Source organism: Mustela nigripes, chromosome 12 (assembly GCF_022355385.1).
Source record: "Mustela nigripes isolate SB6536 chromosome 12, MUSNIG.SB6536, whole genome shotgun sequence".
Taxonomy (NCBI): domain Eukaryota; kingdom Metazoa; phylum Chordata; class Mammalia; order Carnivora; family Mustelidae; genus Mustela; species Mustela nigripes.
Window position 1 is genome coordinate 60,847,650 of NC_081568.1, and position 25,628 is coordinate 60,873,277.

Here is a 25,628-nt window from a genome sequence, read left to right on the forward strand (position 1 = left end):
AGCGCCAGAGCTGGGCCAATCAGAGAAGCCCTCCTTACTGGATCACGTTGATTGGTCCAGAGATCTTCACCTACGCCAGGCTAAGCCAATCAGAGTACTACACTGGGATTACGTGCTCCAAAACCTGAAATGGTGAGGTTCAGTTGGTCCTGCAGGAGGTGATCCTGAGAAAACTTAAACTAGCCCCTGCCGGAAGCTCTGTGAGGCGGTCTGGTCTGAGAGCCTAACCGACATGCACGGAAGGGCAGACCAGAGAGTCTTTTGTGTTCCAGGGTCCAGCTGCCCTGGATGCCCAGCTGTATCGCTTCACCATCACAGTTCCGTGTATCATACACGCACATTTTCTTGTCTGCCTTAAATCAGAGAAGACCGGTTCTTATCACTAGCACCAAGAATCTAAAATAGAGTAATGGTTAAGCACGTGGGCTCTGAAGCCAGATGCACTGGTCTGAAGCCCAGATGTGCCTCTTACTGGCTGTATGATTTGGGTTTAAGCTAACCTCTTAAAAAAAAAAAAAAAAAAAAGAAAAAAAAAAAAAAAAAAAAAGCCAGATATCCCACCTCTGTAAAATGTTACGAATGGTCTTTGAGGACTAAATGAATTTCTATATTATCAAACACTGGCTCAGTTCATGGCAGCCAGAGTGAAAGAACCAGGGCACCAGGACGCCAGCAACAACACACAGGAATTCTGGGGTGGGGGTCAAAGTGGGGGTGAGAGGCAGGTAACTGGTCGCTGCCAGGCCCACTTGCCAGGCCCCCTGTGCACCAAGGGGGCTTTGGGAACTAGGAACCCTCCAGTAAATAAAACGAAAAGTAATGGCAATGCTGGAAGCTGCTACTGATCTGAGCACCTTCTATATGCCAGGCTCTGTGCAGGGCTTTGTGATTTTTTGGCCAGTCCAGACTTCTGCTGGGGACTTGGAAGACCCCTAAAGTAAAATTCACCTCCCATTTTCAGAGATGCACAGCTGGGGAGAGGAACAAAGGTTCTCTGGAGAACAGGGAACATTCTCTCTCATGGCAGCTTCTCTGAGACATTCCTAGGCCCAACATCGCCCACCTCTCCGATGTGCTGGACACCCACAGACGCTTTGCATACACTCTCTAACTTGTCACACCAACTCTGTGAGACAGGAATGGATTACCACACCCCTGAGTTTGAGAAGTCGAGGCTCCAAAGTCTTAAGTGACTGCCCAAGGTCCTCTAATGCGAAGTGGCAGATTCAGGACAAGAGTGCAGGTCTTCAGACTTCAAAGTCCACCCCCCAACTTCATATCCCAACCATCTCAGGGCGCAGACCCTCTTCCCTGCTCTCCACACTAGTGCATTCCTACCAGTCATCAAGAACTGCTTCACGTCCATTCAGAGCTAGAACTTGAGCTTTACTTGGCAACTATCAAATGAATCTCAAGGAAGTCTGATACCCATGCCAGTCCTTTGTACACTCTCCCTAGTGGTCACAGTAGCCCTGTGAGGCGAAACTGCTGTTACACCCATTGCACAGATGAAGAAACTGAGGCTTGGTATTAAATATGTTTCTCCAGCTCAAAGTGGCAGAGCCAGGATCTGAACCAGGCTTGTGTGTGCCTAGAACCCCCGCTTTGCTCAGCTCACCCTGCCGCTTCTTCATTCTATGTCCACTCCAGGGAGCAGCACAGCTATGGTCTCCAACGAAGTGACTCCCTTACTTGGGAGAAAGATCTGCTAAGCAATTCTCTTCTGTATCCCTGAGTTATATAAAGACATGGGGCAGGGGAGCTCAGGGGCCCAAGACAGTTCCAAGACACTAGGAAACTGTCACCCTTTCCCCCAGGCCTCCTCCACTGCTCCGTCAGGCTGCAGATCCCAGGCCAAGGGGGAAGGGGGATTTTCCAAAACAGAACAACAGGCCTCAGCAGGCCTGCACCCCACCACTCCCAGAGCTCAGCAGAATTGTGTAAATACTCACCCTCAACTCTCCCTGAACTTTTTTCCTTTCTGATTGGCTTCCTGGTTTTCTCAACTGCATATGCCAAGTCATTTGGAAACCCGATGCACCCATCTGCTTCCATCCCACCCGCTGCTAAGCTCTGAGTGAGATTCTGGAGTCTGCTCAGCATGTCAGCGCCCTCCAGATTTAGGGGGTGTTTAAGGGGGGGCATGGAAATGGGAAATGAGCACCCCCAGGGATATCTCAGCCCGAGGCTGCTGGGCCCCTTCCTCCATCCCTGTCCCTGCCAGGGCTTCCCTGCGCTGACTGGCTGCTCCTGACCAGGGTTTGCTGTGTTCTGCCTCCTCCAAGTGATAAGTTCTTGAAGGCTGAGCTGAAGGTTTCCTTCGAATCCTGCAGATTCAAAGGGATTCTCTTCTCTGCCCCCCATAAACTCCCTGAGCCTAAAGGCTAGGCACTCCCCAACCAGGCCCCTCCCCGGCCACCCACACACTACCCCTGAAGGAGCCTGTCCATGGGGGCTGAGGAGTCAGGAAGACCTGAGGCCCAACCCTACTACTGCTTCTCAGTGGCCTCTTCTGGGCTGGTAGAGTCCCTACCCTCCCCACACCCCTGCCCAATACCCCTGGAGTGCCGATTGAATGAGGTGCCTAGAAAGTGCCTCCTCTAATGGCTGGCATCTAGTGGGGGCTCCATAAACCCAATAAACATGCACTACTTGTATTATCAGTCCCCCAAAATACCCTGTTTCTCATCTCCATGCTCCTGCCCACCAGGCTTCCTCTTCCTGGACTCCCCTGTCCAATCTGGTTTACCTGGCAAATCCTTATCCACCTTTCATAACTCAGCTCAAACTATCCTCCCCTCAAAGTCTCTTCCAAACCCAAACCTCCAGGCCCAGGTTCTTGGAAGAACAGATCAGCCCTCTCCCTACACTCCCTACCCCAGCACCATCTCCCTCCCCAGCCCTCCCCAGCCCTGAGGCTCCCTTCTACCTCCCCACTACCTGAGAACTCTGCAGAGTAGAAGGACTAGGGTCTCATTCCCCTCCTTGCCCAGCACAGGGCTTGGCACACAGCAGACACTAAAGGAAACAATAGTAAATTACAGCTGGGCTTTACAGAGGGCTTTACACATGTACTTTCTTGTAACTGGCCTCCTGACCCTGTGACAGACATTCTATCATCACTCTCATTTTACAGATAAGAAAATGGAAAAACAGCATGGTTAAATGACTTTTCCAAGGTCACAGACCTAGAGGCAGACTTGGGATTTGAACTCTGAACTCCCTGACTACAGAGTGCATGCTCTTAACCATTCCCGGTGAAAGAATGAACAAGGAGGGAGAACAGCCACATGGATGTGAGCTGAACCCCAAAAGGCACAGACCCTCCATGAATCAGGGTTTCCAGTCTTTGGGACACAGAACAGAGTGCGACCCTCTTGTGCCCGAAATGAGAAACTTCTTCATACTGCTGGTTTCAAGACAGAACCAACCATACCCTCCGGACGACAGAGCATTTTTAACAAGCTCCCAGCTAATGCTGATGCTGCACATGGATAGTGGGGGGTGAAAGCAGTGCTTACCAAAGTGTGTCCCCATTATCAGCTGCAAGTGGGAGCTTATTAGAATGCAAGTTCTGGGGTGCCTGGGTAGCTCAGCTGATTAAGCATCCAACTCCTAATGTTGGCTCAGGTCATCATCTCAGGGTCCTAGGGTCGAGCCCTGCATCAGCCTCCTTGAGATTCTTTCTTTCCTCTCCCTCTGCCCAGCCTTTGGTCCCAGCTCATAAGGAAGGAAGAAAAGAAATGTTGAAAAAAAAAATGCAAGGGGTGCCTAGGGGGCTCAGTCAGTGCAGCATCCAACTCTTGGCTTCAGCTCAGGTCATGATCTCATGGGTGGTGGGATGGAGCCCTATGCCCGACTCCACCCCCAGCAGGGAGTCTGCTTGAAGATTCTCTCCCTCTGTGTCTCCCCCAACATGTTTTTTTTTCTCTCTCAAATTGATAAATAAATCTTAAAAGAAGAGGAGAGGGGAGGAAAGGAAGGCAAGTTCTTGGGCCCCACCCCAGACAGAAATCCTGGGTTATACCCAGCAATGTGAGTGTCGGAGCCTCCAAAGCACTAAGATGAACTAAATCTGAGAACCTACCAGCCTTGCATACATTTTGTACGGCCAGCCCTTCCCTAACCCATCCATCCGCTCCAAGTACACACGGAAGTGAGTGCACTGATGTGGGCCATACCTGAGAAGTGAGCCAGTGGCCCTGGAATCAGCTCTGGCTCTGTCCTTGCTTAGCTCTGTGACCCAAGGCAGGTAGGTCCCCACCCTATCTGAGCCTCAGAGCCCTCCAAGCAAGGGTGTTGGGAGCTGCCCTCTTGCAGGGAAGATGTCCTTGATTGTACTGTACCATTTTGTGCCAACCCTCATGCCCATCCCTGTAGTCCTCACACAGACTCAACACTGGTGCAGTCTGTCATAATTCTTGACAGAATTCAAATGTTCCTCAAAGCCACAAAGGTTCCACTAGAGGAACGACAACAGTGACACTCCGATGTTGGAAGGAGAGGGTTGAGGGGCGGGGGTGTGCAGATGAATGAATACTTTCGCTACCAGGAAGGAATTACTAGAAAATAGAGTGGAATGCAGTCCAACTGGTAAATAAGAGCATATCCTCTTCTCTGCCATTAATACCACTGCCAGCACCTCTCTGTACATCCTCCCACTGGCAGAGACGCAGACCTTATCTGGGATGACCACCAGTGCCAACAACTAAATAATGAGATTGGAGGTACTTCCTGGTTTTCCCCTCTAAGCCTTCCTGTACTATGTAACTTTTATTTAATAAACCTTCATTATTTTTTCATCACACAATAAAGATCATTACTTAAGAAAAAGCATGACAAGTACATTATTTATCAATGCAAGAGGAAACATGAAAAGAGTTAAAAGTGTCATCCCTGGAAATGGACGAGGAAAGGTGGTGGTGGGAGCAAGGAAGCATGTGTGTGTTATTTTGGTAAAAAAAAAAAAAAAAAAAAAAGTATAGGGACGCCTGGGTGGCTCAGTCGGTTAAGCGTCTGCCTTTGGCTCAGGTCATGATCTCAGTCAGGGTCCTGAGATGGAGCCCCCATATCAGGCTCCCCACTTGGCAGCATGTCGGCTTCTCCTTCTCCCTCCGTGACCTCTATCGTTTTCTCTCTCTCTCTCTCTTAAGTAAATAAATAAAAATTTAAAAAAAATTTTTTTTTTTTTAAAGTATGAGAAACACAAAACTTCTGACACCTGCTACAACAGGGATAAACCCTGAGGAGAGGACGCTGAGTGAAATACATCAGACACCAAAGTACAAATGACTGCACTTATATGAGGTCCCCAGAGTGGTCAAAATCTGACAAAGAAAGCAGAATGGAGGCTGCCAGGGGCTGGGGCTTGGGTGGGGCTGAGTGTTTAATGGGGACAGTGTTTCCGTTTAGGATGATGGAAAGTTTATGGAGACAGATGCTGGTGATGGTTGCCGAACAGCGTGAATGTACTTAATGCCCCTGACCTGTGTCCTTCAAAGCTAAGATGATACATTTTATATTTATTTTAAAAAGCTCAAGTCTGATGTACTATTTTCTATTTGTGAATGGAGGCAGACTCATCCCTCTGTCCACTGCGCTCACTCAAATTCTCTTGATCATTAGCAGGACCAAAAGGGTCAGACCAGCACCTCCCACAGTGCAAGCCAGCCTCGCAAGCCAGCCTCACCAGCGGGATCCCTGTGTGGCAAGGGGCTGTCCTGTGCACTGCAGGACATCAAGTATCACTTGCCCCTACGCACCAGATGCCAAGAGTCTCCCCTGGCCCTAGCTGTAACAAACAAAGATGGCTCTAGACACTGCCAAACATCCCTGGGGGACAAAATCGCCCTCAGTTGAGAACCAGTGGGTTAGACTGTGCCAATGGGAACAGTCTGCGCTCTGTGGCCCAGGGCAGGTAAGACAGCCTGGGCCAGCATGGGAGTGAGGATCTCACACATACTCCCTCCTGCCCGCAGAGGCCGGGCTGATGACCCCCAGCAGGCACCGTGGGGTCTGCCTTCCCATCCTCACCCACAAACACCCCTTACCCAGCCTGATGTCTCCCTCGAGGGTCATCAGCACATTGCCAGCTTTCAGGTCCCGGTGGATGATCTTCTTGCCGTGCAGAAAGTTGAGGGCTTCTAGCATCTGGCGGCAAACCACCTGAATCTGGGGCTCCGTGAGGCCTCTGTCTAGCTCTGGAAAGAGAGGAGAACCACTGTCAACTCAGCACACACTCACTGCAGGCAGGCTGCATGTCAGGCTTGTGCCAGGTCCAAGAAATACAAATGCAGCAAGCATCACGGATCACTGACTGTGTACCAAGTTCACTTCCAAGTACTTCCCATGTTACCTATTTTGTCCTCATTGTCACCCTATGGAGCAGGCATGTTCATTACCTCAGTTGACAGATGAAGAAGCCAAGGTTCAGAGAGATCAACACACTTGCTCAAGGTCACATAGGTAGAAATTCACAGATCTCAGATTCAAGCCAGCCAGCCTGCTTCAGAGCTCAGGTTCATCAACGAAACCCTTCCAAGAGGCAAGATCCCTTCTGCAACCGGGCAGTGAGGGGAAACTCACTCCATGTCAGGCTCCATGCTTGGCGCAGGGACACTGAGAGGGGCACGGGAACGGTGAACCAAGCTCAGAACAGAGTGGGATTTGGATGGGGGCTGGGGACGGGCAGGCTGGGCAGCAAGCCCTTCTGCCTGGAAATGAGCGGGCTCCCCAGAAGTAAGGGCATTCAAGCTGTGTCTTGTAGGAAGAACAGGTGTTTGAGAGGCGGAAAGGTGGGGCTAGGGCATTCCAAGTCATTCCAGGCCATTCCAGGTCAAGGAAGCAGCAGAAGCAAAGGCCTGGAGGCTGACACGGGCTGGTATTAAAGAAATGTGTGCTGGCGGCTGGTGGAACTGGGAGGTGAAGGGCTGGTGGGAAGGCTGTCGTCAAGAGCCTCTGTGTGCTGGTCGGGGAGACACACGCATGGCGGCACATCCCAGTGTCCGCTTAGAGATCCTTAGGGCCCTTCTCTGAGTGGGTGGGGGCACAAAGAGTTTTCCACACAAGGCGCACTGCATGTGCAAAGGACCCTTTTTGACTAAAGGGGAAGGTAAGGGGAAAGTGAATTGAGGTCAGAGGTCGGAAGGACCTGATTGTGCAGAACCTCAAAGGCGATCTCTGAAGGTTACACTTTAATTGAAATGCAATGGGCAGTCCAGGGGAGGCTTTCTAAGCAGGCAGAGACAATCTGATTCTTGCAATTAAGAAATTCTCCTTAGCGGGGTTGAGGGAAGAGCTAGCAGTGGAGCAGGAGCAGGCGGGGAGCTCGGCCAAGGGCCGTCATTGTCGTGTCCAGCCAAGGCTTCGGAGAGGAAGCATTCCCCACGCAATGGCTGAGGGAGGTGAGAACGACAGAAGGGGGACTGAGTGGGTGGAGAGAGAGGGAGGGCATGAGAAGACTCGAGGTCCACACCCTGAGCTCACTGACCTGCTGGTCATCGTGATTACTTAGTGCTTGTTTCCATCAAGCCACCTGTGCTGAAGTGAGCCTCCACTGCTCTGCCTGCGGGGTCCTCGGGCAGCAGGCTCCAGGGCCAGCCAGCCAGGGCACTGTTGCCAGACCTCCCCCTGACTAAAAGAGCACTTCCCCTTCTGTCCCCTCCCACTACCACATCTGGCCAGAAATCCTCCAGGACAGATCCCGCAGGCTTGGGGAAAATACACCAGACAGGCTGGAGAAGCCAGCAGCATTGCCCTGGGAAGCCTGGCCCCACACCCTACCAAGGGTCCCTCTCTGGGGTCTACATAACCCTTGTCCCTCCCTGTGGCATCATCCTTAACTCCCATGTCCCCACAAACCATGGACAGACTCAGACCCGTGGGGGGGCCGCATCAGGACCACCCAGTCTGAGCCTGAACAGAGGAGCTGCCCCTTATTAGCTATACGGTTTCTCGAAAGTGCTCCACACATCTGGGCCTTCATCTAATCCATAAAATGGGATGCTGACAAGAGAGGTAGGCAGGGCTCCAGCCATAAAGCATGGCTACTCCTCAGTACAAAGGACAGTCAGTAAGAGGGAATTACTGTTACGCTGGTCCTGAGATTATGCTAGATTCTCTGCAATTTTTTTAGATGTCAAAATGGGACTTGTTCGTGGCTGATTTCTCTACATAAATGAAATCAGATAAGCACAGTGGTGGTGGGGGTGCTGATGATGGTGATGGCCCCAGGGTCACCATTTTCTGAGCCTTTACCAACGTACCAGGCATGGAGCTAGAGACTCGATGCATTCTTTGATTTAATTTTCACAGTGACCCAATACAGTAAGGTAGTAGGCCTTTTTTAAGCCCCGTCTGCTGTGATATAATTCATTGACAGTAAAATTCATTTTTGTTTAGATGTACAATTTTACAAATTTAGACAAACATATCTAATCACGTAACTACCACCAGGATTCAGATACAGAATGTTTCCATCACTCGCCCAAATCTGTGTGTGATCAACACTTCACCCCCAGCCCCAGCCCCTGAGCTGTCACTACTTTGATTTCTGTCCCCATTGTCTTGCCTTCTCTAGAATGTCTTATAATTGGAATCATACAGATTAAGTTCTTCAGATTAATTTTTGATTACACAGCAATAAATGAATATTTTCTTCCTATTAAAAAAATCTGCAACACTGCAGATGAATCCTGCGTCTGTTTGAAACCCCAGCCAGTCCCCCCCGACAAACCCCCTTCTTCCAGAGGAGGGCTGAGAGCCAAATGTTTAAGAGCTGGCAAAGTAAGGCCAAGCAGATCAGAGCAAACACTGGGTGTTAACTAACTACAGGGGCCATACAGTAACACACTATGTGTATTCTCCTCGTCTAGCAAAGGGGCCAGCCCAGCGCCCCACAGCTACCCCGCAGAGGAACCTAGAATGAACCCCAGGTCTCTTGGACCCCAAGCCCAGGATCATCACTCTGTGTGACTCTGCAGAGTGATGGGGAGATACTAAGGGCAGAAAGTCCGTCTAAGCAGGGCAGGCATCTGTGGGAGAGTCCATTCCTCATCACATAGCTGCAACCAGGGCCGGGTCTCATCTTGTCAGGTCTCCCCATCCCACCTTCTCTTCTTCCACCTTGACTTCTAGAATGCTGGTGGCGATGTTCCTTTAACCGCTGCCACCAATAGGGAGAAAACCACCTGGGGCTGGAGCAGTCAGATCCACCAGGAGAACTGAAACAGGGAGCAAGAGAGTAAAAGTGCCTGCAGGCTGAGCCACAGCTCATTCATAATTAGTGGGTCCTGCCCCACTTATGAATGAGGTCAAGGACGTGGTATGTATAAACACCTCTTCCATCTCTGACATACTCCCGCAGGCCTCACTGAGCTAAGCTGTACACCTGAAGAGGCCGAAGCTGCTACGCGGCTCCCACTCGCCTTTCTTTTTTAGTATCTGAACACATGACCACCCAGCAAGACGACCACATTTCCCAGCCTCTCTTCCAGCTATGTGCTGTTCAGATGTGCCAATGAGATGTAAATGGAAGTGTCATGTGGGGCTTCTGTAGCAGCTCCTGTAAAAAGTGGAAATGGGGTGTGTGTTTATCAAGTTGGTCCACCCTCCCTTCTTCTATCCTGCTGTTTAGAATCCAAATATGATTGCTGGAGCTCCTACAGCCACCTTGTCACTATGAACAGAAAGCTATCATGAGAATGGGACCAACACAGAGAAAAGTGGGGCCAAGAGTTGGAGAAAGAAACCAAGTTCTTCTGAGAACGTTAAACACCCCCACCCAACAAAAACAAAATAAACAACAACAACAAAAGAACTCCTAGATCAACCTATGCCTGAAGCCAGAAACCCTTGAACTTTTTAGTTATTTGTACAAATAAATTTCCCCCTCCCACATCTCCCACCTTTTTTCCCCACTAAACCAATTTAAACATTCTTTGATCACCTTATAACAGAGAATCTCAACTCATACAAGACCACCATTTATATTTTGTTTAATTCTACCTAGAACAATGAAAATCTTCAAAGGCAGTCTCTGCTGAAAGAAGGAACACCCAAAGGTTGTATCATAAGTACTCACATCCAGTCACTCCAGTCACCCACCGTCACCACCTCCCCAAGACCCCTGGGAGTGGTAAGGGGCCCTGCACGGAAGGCCAGCATTTCCATAGCTCTGGGAAGGGCTGCCACAAACCCAGGAGATTCCTGAGATAACTCGGGGGAAATATAACAAAAGAGTGGCTGAACGGTTCTATGTAATACAGAAAACCTCCCCTCTCCAGAGCCGCCTCACAAGCCTGGGCCTGCCTCTCAATGTTCTGGGGCCCCAGAACCCTGGCCTCTCCTCACTCACTGCCCATCAGGCCAGCAAGACCCAGGCTCCCATCTCAGTCCTGCTATGGGACTCTCAGCCAGCTCCTTAACCCCTCTAAAGTGTCAATCTGGTCAGGAATAAAATAGAAACACTTGGATCCTATAAACAAAAGGACCCACCAGTCTCTGTCACACGGTGACTATTCACAACTGTTCAAGCTTGTATGGGATATCAAAACCCAGTAACAGCCCCATTAAGCTCTTACAAAATGGGCGGGGCCCCATTTTTCAAAGAACCTCCCTCAGGGGTCTCATTTTCACCTCCTAAGGGTGCTGTGGGGTGGGGCACACCCATCTTATGGCCAACAAGGCTTGAGGGGGTGAGTGACCAGCTCAAGGACACAAGGCCTTCTTTTCAAACAGGAAGAGCTGGTTTTCTAATGAGCACTTGCGTTCTCTCCAGGAACCGAGCCCCTGCTTCCAAAAGGGGACTGAGCATAAAGGTATTCAAACAGGCCATGTGACTTGCTGGGGAGAAGGGAGTGAAAGACATCAGTCCCAGCCCCAGCACCACTGCACTGGATCAAGGAAGACTCACCCAGCATGATGGCGTCCACGGCTCCCCCAGGACAGAACTCGATCATGATCTGCAGAAGACACAAGGCAAAGTAACAATGAGCGGGGCACAGAGCCCAGGATCAACCCCAGTCCTGGCAGGATCAGGCAGCACCCAATGCCCTGGCTCGATGGCCTCTCCTCCTCCTGCCCCAGGGCCTGTCCAGTCTACACTCCCCTAATCTGACCCCAACCCACACAGGAGGCTCTATAATCCAGAGCTGTTGCTGGGCATTTTTCAGGGGGAAAAAAAAGTTGCCGTGGAAACCCACAGCACAAACAGCACAAACAGCATTTGCCACCAGACCTGCCCCCTCCCCGCTCCTCCCCTCCTCCTGTGTCCCCACCTGCCAGCTCCCCACTTCCTAAACTCCATAACCAGCAGTTTCAGAGGACCCCTCTGCCCACATCCAAGCCAGCTGAACCCTCGTGGAATCCAAGCACCCATCTCTTGCCTCTCCTCCATCTTCTAGAGGCCAGGGCCCTCGCTGGCTTGGAACGGCACCTTGAAGACCAGCTCAGGTGCAGAAGAAATCCAGGCCCAGAAAGGGGATGGGATTGACCAAGGCCACAGATTATTTAGTGGAAGTCCTGCACTAGAAAGTTTTCTTAACTCCCCCGGTCATTCATTTATACATGCGTTCCTTCATTCATCACACACCCAGTAGGTAGCAGGTCCCAGAGAACAACCAGACACCCAGGCCCTCAAGGGGCTCCCAGCCCCGCACAGGGGCCACAGAAGGACAAGAAGACTGCAAAGTGCCATTGGTGTCAAGCCAGGGCCCCCTCTCTGGCTCTCCCCCATCCTCGCTCCTTCTCGCTTACCCTGAGCTCCTATCACATGTGCAAAGATGCTGCTTCTTCCTGAGATGATGGAAGCGAGCAGGCGGGGAGGGGCAAGAGCCTCACCAAGGACAGCACACACTCCTGAAATCTCCTCCCACTTCCAGGCCCTGGCCCTGCTTGCTCGCAAAGTCCCTCCAAATCCACTTGGCAGAGGCAGGCACCGTGCAGTGGGGCCCGTCATTCTCGCAATGGGAAAGAAAACCGCAGCCATACCCGCTGGGCCAGAGCCACTCTCCAGCCAGAGGAGGGAGGAGTGGCCTCAGTGTTTCCATGAGTCTCCATCTTGTGGCAGACCTTCCAGAGACTTCCTGGCAATGTAAAATACGGATGCAGTGATGCAGGGCTGGACCCAGGTCCCCAGGCCACCGTTCTCTAGCTAGGGCTTTGGGCAAGTGACTTCAACGGAGCACATTTTCTCAGCCAGAAGATGCGGCCGCTGATAACATGGTTTTTAACCGGGCCCCACCACTGGGCTATATTTGGGGGATGGGCTACATCTGGATGCAAGAAACCACAGCAGGTCAAGAACGGGACCATGGATAGGGATATCTGGGTGGCTTAGTCAGTTAAGCAGCTGCCTTCGGCACAGGTCACAGTACCAGCATCCTGGGATCAGGTCCCACATCGGGCTCCTGGCTCAGCGGGGAGCCTGCTTCTCCCTGTGCCTGCCGTCCCCCCTGCTTGTGCTCTCCATAGCTCTCCCTCTCTGACAAATAAATAAAATCTTTAAAAAAAAAAAAAAAAGAGGGGGTCAGAGACTTTAGGATACAAGATACTGGGGGCAGCAACATAGGGCGGGGCCTCCAGGAGACGGGCCTACACTCTGTTGCAGGAGGCTCCACGCCAGGGGAGAGAGCCACGTACGGGGACACTGCCAGCTCTCACACCACCTCCTGCCAGGAAGGAAGGATGTGGCCTCTGAGGCGCCCAGGGTAACTCCAGTCATGCCTGGCCAGTACTCCCCAGGAACTTCTAACACTACAGTGACCCTGGAAAAAAGCCATCAGAGATGATTAATGTCCTACAACCCAAAAGAGTGAGATAAGGTATTTCTTTTTCCCACTCACTCACTCATTCATTCATTCATTTACTGTTTCGTTTAACCAACCACCAACCAACTAGACATGTTCCCAGCGGTCAGGGAACAGACGTGACCCAGACAGAGGCACAGGCCTCTTGCAGGACTGCCTCTTGTTCTGCCTCTCAAGAATTCTCAGCTCCAGAGGCAAAAAAAAAAAAAAAATCCTACAAACTACTAGAAAAGTCCAGCCCCAGCCATGAAAGGCAATGTGGAAAAGAAGCAAAATGGTCATTAGGCAAAACCACTTACTATCCAAGCAGCCTGTATGATGGGGGGATATGCACCCAAACCCCACCAGAATGACAGGTCATACAAGCCTTGCTGGGCAACAGGGACCCAGATGGGGCTCAGTCAGTACAAACTGTTTCTAAGACTACTTCCTTAAGCTAAAATGTCTGGGATTTTTCTGTTCTTGTGTTGGTTTTTGAAACTCCATGAAAGATATCCTCTCTCTTCTCACCCAGAAAAATGCAAACAGGAACACGTTTGCATGTAATTCTACTGAATTCTCGAACACTGAAGTTCCCCCGCGCCACCAGCCCAGGCTACCACCAAACCCAGGTCAGGAGCCCCTGCTCTGCCTCTCCAGCCCTTACTATGTGTGCCCTTGGGTAATGACCCCCATCTCTGCAGAATGGAAGGATACTCAGGATCACCCAAGTGACTGGCAAGGACTGGATGAGGTGGTGTTTAGGGAACAGGCCCAACTCCGCCCACACAGTGAACACACCCGCAGGCTCAGGCACTTCCCCCTTCTCCAACAGCCTGAAGTTGAAAAGGACAAGATGAACTTGAATTCAAGTCCTGCCTCTTAATTGGCTCTGTGACCCTGATTAAGTGACTGAATCTCCCCGAGCCTCAATTTCATCTGTAAAATGGCACTAACTTCTACCTCCAATGTCAAGGCTGTAAAATGAGATTCTCGACACAAAAGCACAACAACCAAGCCACAGCAACCAACACGCTCTTTCCTGTTGAATCTCTTGCAAACAAAACTACCAGCCATTGTCACACTCAGACCATGTTACTCAGGTTTCCCACAAATCTATGCCTTCCTAGAACTACAGCCCATCTGCATGCCCGCTGTTATCATCAAGAGTCAGTGCAATCGGTGGTCAAACCCGGGCACTTCCTGCCTCTGTTAGTGAAACCTTCCCTTACACAACACCCTTGCACAAGGTCCCTCTGACCAGCCTCTCCAGGGTTCAGCACTAGGAGAGCTTGAGCATCCTCCCAATCCTTCCTTCTTCCGCAGTTCAAGAGCTCCATGACCCCATGCACTTCCCTTTTGTAATTTTTAAAAATTTATTGACTGATTGACTGACTGATTGATTGACAGATGGCTTTGGCTGCTGAGAAGCTCTGAGCTTATCTTTAGTTTTATTCCCGAGAATAAAGGTATCAGCTTTTGGTTCCATGCCAGGATTAAACCCATGATATTTCACAACTTGCATATGGACCCCAATATAGTATTTTGATGACTATCCTGTCCAAGTCTGAAAGAACAGCATTCCTTGTTATTAATCACATATGTGTAAGAGTGATAGCCCATTAACCTTCGTGTAAATACTGCCTATCCTCTCACATAGAGGATAGACATCCTTTTGGCTTGAAAAAATTTCACATCTTACTGCCTTGATGTGATAAACAAACAAACAAACAAAAAGGTCCCGTTCATAACATAGTTCTTACTAGGTTGCATTATATGGATATTTTCTTTAAAAAAAAAAAAAAGATTTTATTTTTGTTTATTTGACAGAGAGACACAGTGAGGGCGGGAATACAAGCTGGGAGAGTGGGAGAGGGAGAAGCAGGCTTCCCGCCAAGCAAAGAGCCCAACGCAGGGCTCAATCCCAGGACCCAGGTATCAAGACCCGACCCGCAGGCAGACACACCTAACAAATGAGCCACTCAGGAGCCCCCCCACCAACTGTATGGATCTTAATGCTCTAGCTTTCAGCTTGTCAGTGGCAAGGCTGCAGGGGACTGCTACAGAACTGCATGGGGTTTGGAGCACCTGGGTGGCTCAGTGGGTTGGGTGTCTGTTTTTGGCTCAGGTCATGATCTTGGGGTCCTGGGATTGAGCCCCACATCAGGATCCTGCTCTCCAGGGAATTTGCTTCTTCCTCCCCTTCTGCCTCTCCATCAGGTTCCCCATCCCCCCCTCCCACCTCCACTCATGCATACACACACTCTCTAATAAAATCTTTTTTAAAAAAGAAGAAAGGGGCACCTGGGTGGCTCATTGAGTTAAAGCCTCTGCCTTCGGCTCAGGTCATGATCCCAGCGTCCTGGGATCGAGCCCCACATCAGGCCCTCTGCTCTGCAGAGAGACTGCTTCCCCCTCTATCTCTCTCTGCCTTCCTCTCTGCCTACTTGTGATCTCTGCCTGTCAAATAAACAAATAAAATCTTTAAAAATAAATAAAAAGAAGAGGAGGAAGAAGGCGGCGGTGCCTGGGTGGCTCAGTCATTAAGCGCCTGCCTTCGGCTTAGGTCATGATCTGGGAGTCCTGGGATCAAGCCCCACACCGGTTTTCCTGCTCAGCAGGGAGCCTGCTTCTCCCTCTGCCCCTCACCCTGCTCATGTTCTCCCTCTCTCTCTCTCTCTCTCAAATAAATACATAAAATCTTAAAAAAAAAAAAAAAAAAAAAAAAGAAATGTTGGGGTATCTGGGTGGCTCAGGCATTATGCGTCTGCCTTCAGCTCTGGTCATGATCCCAGGGTGCTAGGATCGAGTCCCACATCGGGCTCCCTATCCAGAAGGAAGCCTGCTTCTTCCTCTCCCACTCCCCCTGCTTGTCTTCCCTCTCTCACTGTCTGTCTCTCTCTCTCTCTGTCAAATAAATAAATTAAAATCTTAAAAAAAAAAATGCATGGGCTTTAGTTAACAAAATAATCCCAATTAATAAAATAATGACAAATAAAAATAAAATAGGCATCTCATGACCTTAGGAAGTCACTAAGTATGCGTGCCTAGAAAACGGAATGAAAGCACATATGTCAACACCCAGAGAAGGATTACAGGTGGTCTACACTTGTATGTATGTTCCACATTTTAATCAGCAAATAGGAGTTCTAAAAATATTAGAAAGATATTTGTAAATGACATAATCAGATAAGGGGCTAGTATCCAAAATCTATAAAGAACTTACCAAACTCAACACCAAAAGAACAAATAATCCAATCAAGAAATGGGCAGAAGACACGAACAGACACTTCTGCAGAGAAGACATCCAGATGGCCAACAGACACATGAAAAAGTGCTCCACATCACTCGGCATCAGGGAAACACAAATCAAAACCACAATGAGATACCACCTCATACCAGTCAGAACAGCTAAAATTAATGAGTCAGGAAATGACAGATGTTGGCGAGGATGTGGAGAAAGGGAAACCCTCCTACACTGTTGGTGGGAATGCAAGCTGGTGCAGACACTCTGGAAAACAGCATGGACGTTCCTTAAAAAGTTGAAAATAGAGCTACCCTATGACCCAACAATCACTCTACTGGGTATTTACCCTAAAGATATAAATGTAGTGATCCAAAGGGACACGTGCACCCGAATGTTTATAGTGGCAATGTCCACAACAGCCAAACTATGGAAAGAACCTAGATGTCCATCAACAGATGAATGGATAGAGAAGATGTGGATCATATATACGATAGAATACAATGCAGCCATCAAAAGAAATGAAATCTTGCCATTTGCAATGACGTGGATGGAACTAGAGGGTATTGTGCTGAATGAAATAAGTCAATCAGAGAAAGACAATTATCATATGATCTCCCTGATATGAGGAATTTGAGAGGCAGAGTGGGGGGCTTGGGGGGTAGGAAAGGAAAAAATGAAGTAAGATGGGATCAGGAGGGAGACAAACCATAAGAGATTCTTAATCTCAGGAAACAAACTGAGGGTTGCTGGGAGGAGGGGGATATGGAGAGGGTGGTTGGGTTATGGACATTGGGGAGGGTATACGCTATGGTGAGTGCTGTGAAGTGTGTAAGCCTGATGGCTCACAGACCTGTATCCCTGGGGCAAATAATACATTATATGTTAATAAAAATAATTAATAAAAAATGTTAGAAATAAACTTTTTTTTTTTAATGGTAAGAACTGGCCTAAAATAGCCCTTGGCTACAGATGCATCTATTCCGCTGCAGGGGGTGGGGGGATCTATGCCTGTCCACAATGAAAGCTCCAGCAGGCCTGTGCTCACTGTGTCCGAGGATGTAAAGAGGCTTCTCAGGATCAAGGGTTCCTGGGTACAGAGCTGAAGGCCTCTAAGCCCTCACCAAGCCCCAATTCCAAAAGCTGCAAGTACCAAGGACCAACTTCTTAAAACCATCAGAAACTCATCCTTCACACTCCCTTGAGAGCAGCAAGCCACTTGGGGCTCAGGGTTTTCTCAGGACCAGGAGAAGTGAGGTTTGTGATCAGTTTAAACCATCAATAAGCACCAACCAAGGGTCTTCCAGGGGCTCCACAGTGCTAGGTACAGCAGGGCCATAAAAGTCATATTCAATCAATAAACACTATCTGAGCTCTGTGTATAACAAGCCTAGGGACGGGGGACCCAGGATGAACCAGACAGGTCCCTACCCCAAGACCACAGGCAGAGACCAGTACAGGCACATCGTGACTATGTCACCTAAAATCCTGTGGCCATCCTGGAGGGCCTCCCAGAGAAGAGCTGGTTTTGAAGGGCAAATCTGCCAAATGAAGAAGGACAAAGATATTGCAGGAAGCATACAGCAAGTGCAGAGGCAAAGCAGAGTGGAAGAGTATGAAGGGGGAATCGTACAATGTTCCAAGGAGTTCAAATGAATGGGAAGAGAGTGGGTCACAAATGTTACCTGGAACTAGAATTCGAACATCTCCAAATATATGAACTTGACTCTGAAAGCTCTGTGTGTATGTCTGGAGAAAGGTACCAAAGGGTTTTAAAAAGCGGTGTTACAGATAGGTTTCTGCTTTAGAGGATCCCCCCTGGATACGGTATTTCTAAAGGCTAGAAAAGCAGAGGAACAGTGGATTTGGTGCAAATAGCCAAAAGGGTAAGGTATGATGGCTTCCCTCCCCCTGCATATGCAGCATTGGTTCCTTCACTTTTGTGAAACAGTCGGGATAGCTGAGTAGGACTCACCCATCCTCAGTGGGGAGAGGAGGCCTAACTCATTCAAGGGAAATTCTTTGCTTCTTACACTAAGGGCTGGCTCAGGGCTGGTCTAAGCACAGCCAAGCTAGTGAGCTCTGCTTTGTGGTGTAGGATGCCATGGTATCTCCCTCTGGAGCCAATTAGGAAGCACAAAGCCTTGACGCTTGTAGGCAGCCATCTTGCAATCATGAGGGAAGCCTATGTTGAAGACACAGCTGATACAAAGAGGAGGGCAGAGAGAATCACAGCACTACTGAGCCGCACTCGAAATCCCCCTCAAACCTGACCTTCCCCTGTACTTTTCAAATAAAATATGTAAGCCAATTAATTTCTGCCATTGTTTAGGCTAGTTTGAGATTTTCTGTTACTTGTTACCAAAAGCATCTGATCTCACGTTTCACAAGAGATGATGAGGATGAATTAGAACAAAGAGGAGGATGAGGATGCCATCTCACTAGGCAAGTAAGATTTTCCTAGTAATCTCTAGGTGCTACCAGCTAAAAACACTATGTCAGGAGTCTTTGAACTTTACTGTGCATCAGAATCACTTGGAGAACCTGCTAATACAACAAAAGTCACTGGACCCCACCCCTGGCTGGGGTAGGGTCCAAGAATTTGCATTTCTAACAAACACCCGGGCAAGGGTTGCTGGTCCCCTGACCATACTTTGAGAATCACTGCTCTATGGAAATGTGCAAAAAAGCAAGAAGCCTGGACCCTGGGGCCATATCTCGCCTCCCCCTAGCAAAAACTAATATAAAATGCTGGTAGAGATATCTGGGGAGCAAACTGGCAGGATTATCATCTCTTTTATCCTCCTTAATAACCTGAACTTCCTCATCAGTTTTCCTTCTTTGTGCCTCTAACCAAAGAGCTAAGGGCTTGGGTAGGATGTAAGAGCATCTTGGTAAACCTTTACCAAATGATGAGTTGAGAAGCCCTGGGTATTTTCAGAGGCTTTAGGGATTTGCATTATTAAAGATCATCAGCGAGAAAAAGATGGACTCCATCACAGTATTTTCCCAAAAAATAAGTGTATAAAAATATTATATATGTATAATATATACACTTACATATTTATAAATTATATATTACTATATATAGTATATATATATACTATATATACTAATATATATATTACTATATATTACATATTATACCCCTAAGTGCACGTGAAGGAGTATATGGGGATTAGTAGAGATCGGGTGGGTAGAACTGACACCAAGATCACAAGCAACAGAAGAAAAAATAGACACAATGGACTTCACCAACAATAAAAGCTTTTGTACATCAGAAGACAGGATCAAGAAAGTGAAAAGACAACCCACAAAGTGGGAAAAATACCTGGAAATCATATATTTTGATTAAAAACCTAGTAACCAGAATATATAAAGAACTCTTACAACTCAACAATGAGAGGACAAATAACACAATTTAAAAATGGACAAAGGATTTGAATAAATCTTTCTCCAAAAAAGAGAAAGAATGGCCGATAAGGATATGAAAAGATGCTCACCATCATTGGTCATTAGGGAAATGCTAATCAAAACTACAATGAGATACCACTTCATAGCTGCTAGGATACCTAAAATTAAAAAGCTGGAGAACAAGAAGTGTTGGCAAGAACATGGACAAACTGGAACCCTCAAACAATGATGGGGGGAATGTAAAATGGGGCAGGTACTTTAGAAAATGGGGTAGCAGTTCCTCATAATGTTAAACACAGTATTACCATATGATCCAGCAATTCCGCTCCCAGATAATACATCCAAGATAATTAAAAACATATGTCCATTTGCCAGACTGACTAAGAAAAAAAAGAGAGGACTCATATTACTAATATCAGAAATGAGCAGGGACATTACTACTGATTTTATAGAAATAAAAAGAAGATTGTTAAGAGAGTAACTAAGAACAACTGTAGACCCAAGAAACTAGATAACCTGGACAAATTCCTAGAAACACAAAAAACACAAATTCCTGAATCACACAAAAAATAGAAAATCTTTTTTTTTAAGTGTTTTTTTTTTTTTTTTAAAGATTCTATCTATTTGCTTGACAGACAGAGACCACAGGTAGGCAGAGAGGCAGCCAGAGAGAGGAAGGGAAGCAGGCTCCCCGCTGAGCAGAGAGCCCGATACGGGGCTCGATCCCAGGACTCTGGGATCATGACCCAAGCCGAAGGCAGAGGCCTTAACACACTGAGCCACCCAGGTGCTCCTAAGACTTCATTTATTTATTTGACAGAGAGGGATACAGAGAGGGAACACAAGCAGGGGGAGTGGCAGGCAAAGGGAGAAGCAGGCTTCCCACTTGAACAGGGAGCCCTGTGTTGGGCTCAATCCCAGCACCCTGGGATCATGACCTGAGCCGAAGGCAAACGCCTAATGGCCAAGCCACCCAGGTGCCCCCCAAATAGAAAATCTTAATGGGTACTATCTAACTCATTCCAGGAGGTCAGTATGACCCTCTCAAATATCAAAGCCAGACAAACACCTGCAAGAAAATAAAACTACAGATAATATCCCTGATGAATACTGATGCAAAATCCTTAACAAAGTACTAGCAAATCAAATTCAGCAGCATATTAAAGAGATTATACACCATTAAACAGTGGGATTTATTCCTGAAAGGACGGTTTAACATACAAAGATCAGTCAATGTAATACACATTAATGGAATGAAAGAGGAAAAAAACATGATCATTTTAATTGACTCTGAAAAAGCATTTGGCAGGGTGCCTCGGTGGCTCAGTGGGTTAAGCATCCAATGCTTGATCTCCGCTCAGGCCTTGATCTCAAGGTCATGAGATCAAGCCCCACATTGGGTTCCATACTGCACATGGAGCCTACTTTAAAAATAATAATAATAATAATAATAATACAATTAAAATTAAAGAAAAGAAAAAAAACATTTGACAAAATTCAACATTCCTTCATAAGAAAACCATTCAACACATATGGAGTAGAATAAAACCACCTCAGCACACCTGGGTGGCTCAATGGGTTACGCATCTGCTTTAGGCTTGGGTCATGATCTCAGGGTCCTGGGATGGGGCACGTCAGGCTCCCTGCTCAGCAGGGTGTCTGCTTCTCCCTCTTCCTCTCTCCCAGCTTGTGCTCTTCCTCTCTCAAATAAATAAAATTTTTTAAAAAGAAGAAAACCACCTCAATGTACCAAAGACCATACATGACAGTGAACATAGTGGACATCACACTCAGTGGTGAAATACTGAAAGCTTCTCCTTTAAGATTAGGAACAACACAAGGATGCCCACTTGCTTCACTTCTAGTCAACACAATACCGGAAGTCCTAGCCAGTGCAATTAGGCAAGAAAAAGAAATACAAGCAAGCAAATTGCAAAGGAGGAGTAAAATGATCTCTGTTTACAGATGACATGACCTTGTATGTAGAAAACCCTAAAGATTATGAACACACAAAAAATTGTTACAACCAGTAAAAACAAATTCAGCAAAGTTGCAGGATATAAAACAACACACAAAATTCAGTTGAGTTCCCATACGCAGACAATAAATAATCCAAAAAGGGAATTAAGGAAACAATTCCATTTACAATAGCATCAAAGAGAAGAAAATAACCCAGGAATACTTAGGGGGAAAAAAAAGAGGGGCGCTTGCATGGCATGGGCAGTTGAGCATCTGACTCTTGGTTTTGGCCCAGGTAGGGATCTTGGGGTTATGAGACTGAGCCCTCCATTGGGCTCCACCCTCAGTGAGAAGTCTGCTTATTTACCCTCTGACCCTCCTGCTTGTGCTTTCTCTCTCCCTCTCTCTCTCACTTTCAAATAAATAAATCCTAAAAAAAAAAAAAAAAAGTATTGGCACAGATGTATAGAAATGGGAACCCTTGTGCATTTCTAGTAGGAATGTGAAATGGTATAGCCATTGTGGAAGAGAGTACAGAGGTTCCTCTAAAAATTAAAAATAGAGGGCACCTGGATGGCTCAGTGGGTTAAAGCCTCTGCCCTCAGCTCCGGTCATGATCTCAGGGTCCTGGGTTCAAGCCCCACATCAGGCTCTCTGCTCCACAGGGAGCCTGCCTCCTCCTCTCTCTCTCTGTCTGCCTCTCTGCCTACTTGTGATCTCTGTCTGTCAAATAAATAAATAAAATCTTAAAAAAAAAAGAATTTAAAAATTAAAAATAGGATTTAAAATATTCAAAATAGAAATCCTTTATGATCTGGCACTTCCACTTCTTGATATATAGCCAAAAGCTGAAAGGAGGATATTCAACAGGTATCTGTCTACCAGTGTTCACAGCAGCACTATTCACAATAGCTAAAAGGTGGAAACAGCCCAAACGTCCATCATCAGATGAATGGAAAAACAAAATATGGTATATACATATCATACACACACACACACACACACATAATGGAATATCATTCAGCCATGAAAAAAGGAAATTCTAATACATGGGTGTACATCAAAGGCAACATGCTAAGTGAAATAGGCCAGCCACAAAAGCACACACACAATCCCTCTTATGTGAGTTTCCCTGAGCTGTCAAATTCATAGAAACAGAGAGCAGAAAGGTGAGTGCCAGGGGATAGGGAGGAGAATGGGAAGTTGGTGTTAATGGTACATAGTTTTGGGGCAGGTGAGTGGCTCAGTTGGCTAAGCATCTGACTCAGCTCAGCTCAGATCAGGTCGTGAGTTCAAGGCCCACACTGGGGTCCACGCTGGGCATGGAGCCTACAAAATAATTATTAATTAACTAATTTAAAATACCGGTATGAAGACTATACTTTCAAGGATCATTTCTATAGTTTGTTACTAGAGAAGTTTCTCTGAATGTGTACAGCACCCAAATGTACCAATATGCCGTTTCAGTTCAGGAAGATGAAAAAGTTCCAGAGATGGATGGCGGGAACAATTGCCCAACTTTGTGACCATACTAATGCCACTGACCTGTACTCTTAAAAATGATTATAATGGCAAATGTTTTCATTTTTTTTTAAAGATTTTATTTATTTATTTGTCAGAGAGACGGAGAGAGTAAGAGAGAAAGTAGGTGTTTTCGGGTCTGTAGCCAGACGGTGTCTGTCGCAAGCAGACTGCTTTTGTAGCCGGAAAGCAGCCAGAGGCTCCTGAACAAATGGGCACCACTGTGTGCCTACAAACCTCCATCTACAAACACAAGGGGCGGCCACACTTGGTGCACAGGCTGTTGTTCATCAGCCTCCTATTCCAGATAAAGAAAACTGAGGCACAGAGAGAGTCAGGAACTTGTCCCCAACTACCAAGAGACGAGGCCAGGATTTGAACCAAGTGCTTTGACTAAAGACCTCATAACCTATTCCCTGGGCCCAACTTCCTCCCCAAACAGCTGGGAAGATCTACGATACTTCGGACATTTTCCCTGCTGACATCTGAGTATCTTTATTATAAGGTTTCGACTGGACCTGTAAGATAGGAAGTCCTCTCCCACCCTACCCTGGAACCCACAGCAGGTGCAGGCAGAGCAAGGATTTGAACCTGGCCCATGTGCACCAGGCTGCTCACACAGTTGTCCTCCCTTAGGAAGGCGGCTCTGCCTGAGCTTGGATACAAGCAGCACTTGTAAGAGATGCACTTGCTCTTTCCGGGCCCTCTTATCAGGAGGAGTTCCCTCACCATCACCGGTCTCCCTCCTCCCCACCCATGAGCTTTGTTTCCCTGGAGACACGAGCCCATACCCACGCTCAGAGGGTGCCCGATGGTGGACAGCCGGCAGCTGCTGGCTTCTTCTCTGGCTGAAGGCCAAAGGAAACTGGAAACCTGTGTTTGCTCCCCATCAGTTTAGATTAAGCAGCTGTCATGGAACAGCGTAAGGGTCACGGCCTCGTTACATGATCTTGGCGGGTCACATCACCTCTCCCGTCACTCACGCCTTCATTGATTCACTTACCCATGGATTCGTCAGGCACCCATCTACCCTGTCCCTATACTATGTTAGTTCCTTGGGCTATGGCAGTGAAAAACAGCCCCTGTGCTCCCGGAGTTCTCATTCGGAAAACCAAACCTCCGCATCTCGGAGATGAGTCCACCTGGCAGGGGGTCTCAGGGAAGGGGGCACCAAACACCACTCAGCTGCACAGCTCAATACAGAAGGCATCACCTCCTTTTCCAGCCTGGGGATGCTCTCGGCACCAGCTTCTTCAGAGCTGTGCAAATCAATCAACTCACGACTCCTTAAGACCAATGAAGCCAGAATCAAAAATCTCACCTCTCCACTAGATCTGCCTTTCAGGGCCAAACACCAACAACAAGGTGATTTCTGCCCTTGGAAGTAACACACCAAGAAAACGCCAGGTATGCAGCCATTTGACCTATACAGGCTCACTCAGTCCCCTCAACCTCAACAGGCTGAGTGCCTGCCAGGTCAGGGACCTGGGGTCAGCCTCAGTTTCCCCAGCCATGACATTTCACTGGAATCAAGACCTTATTCCGTGCCAGGCCCTGTGCCACATGCTTTGCGTGGATTATCTGAAAACATGACCCAGCACACAGTGAGTCTATGCTCAGTAAGTGTTACCAACTGTTATTAGCAGTTAGTGATACTTTATTCCCAATTTTACATATGGGGAAACTGAGGCTCAGAGAGATTAAGGTCTCTCTGATTAAGGGGTTTTTTGTTTTCTTTTTTTAATAAAAGCAAACAAACTAAAACCAGAATAAGAAAAAAAAATCAGATTTTTTTTATGATGTCAACACTGAATGGAATTAAACCCAGATCTGAGTAAAGAGAAGACAGGGAGACTGCAGGAGAGGCCCCAACAATCCATACCGGAAAGGGACTGCTGAGTCCACAGAAGCTTTTGTGATGGCACAGCGGGTCCCTTCCCAGCCAGAGAGAACCAGCCATACCTCTCAAGGCTGTGAATGGACGAAAGGAGTAGGGGCAGAGCCAGGACCTGAACTGGGACGATCTGGGTGCCAAGTCTGGGCTCTGTTCATCTCCCCAGCTCATGTGCCAGACCTAGTGACCCCATCCCCCTTTTCATGCTTCAAGGAAGAAGCCACAGAAAGCTTGAGTCCCAGCCCCTGGGTGGTTAGGGGAAAGGCCCCCCTCTCTCTCCAGGCTCCAGCCCTCGCTGGGCCCCACTGGGCCCCAGCGGTCAGCTCACACATACCAAGGGAGCTTGCTCACCAGGAGATAAGGGAGCTGGGATGTCCCAGCCCAGATAAGAAAAAGCTTGGACCACCCACAGGGTTTAGACATTAACTTTTACAGCCCAGGTCATAGGGCCGAGCAGCAGGATTGGGGGGCACCACCATAGACCAGTGGTCCCCGCAGGACAACTGAGGCATGCACAAGCCAGAGATGAGGCATCACCATTCTGCTCTGTGCCTGGGGCCCCCTTACCTCCCCAGCCTTCCCTGAAGCCAGTAAAGAGCACTGAGTACACCCAAGGTGCTCAATAAATAAATGCTGGCAACATTCCTGGAACTAAAGTTAAATAAGCCAGAGCCGGGAGGTCTGGACACAGTCCCAGTTCTGCCACTGTCCTTCGGTGGGGCTGGCAGAACCCCTTTCTTGCTCTAGTCCTCAGTTTCCACACCTGGAAAATGAAGCTCTGAACAGCTGTAAGTCATTTGCAACATGGGCA

At 47.9% G+C, this 25,628-nt stretch overlaps 1 protein-coding gene and 1 pseudogene across 1 annotated transcript in view; one reads left to right on the forward strand and one right to left on the reverse strand.

Annotated features, from left to right (window-relative positions):
* Nucleotides 1-25,628, reverse strand: part of STK10 (serine/threonine kinase 10) — a 119,452-nt gene that overhangs the window by 56,247 nt on the left and 37,577 nt on the right. Inside the window, exons 3-4 of the mRNA XM_059417355.1 lie at nucleotides 10,913-10,961; nucleotides 6,051-6,200 (exon numbers count right to left, since the gene is read on the reverse strand). Coding sequence (XP_059273338.1) covers nucleotides 6,051-6,200; nucleotides 10,913-10,961 — 199 coding nt within the window. The remainder of the gene's footprint in view (nucleotides 1-6,050; nucleotides 6,201-10,912; nucleotides 10,962-25,628) is intronic.
* LOC132028892 (small nucleolar RNA U3) lies at nucleotides 22,775-22,873 on the forward strand (annotated as a pseudogene).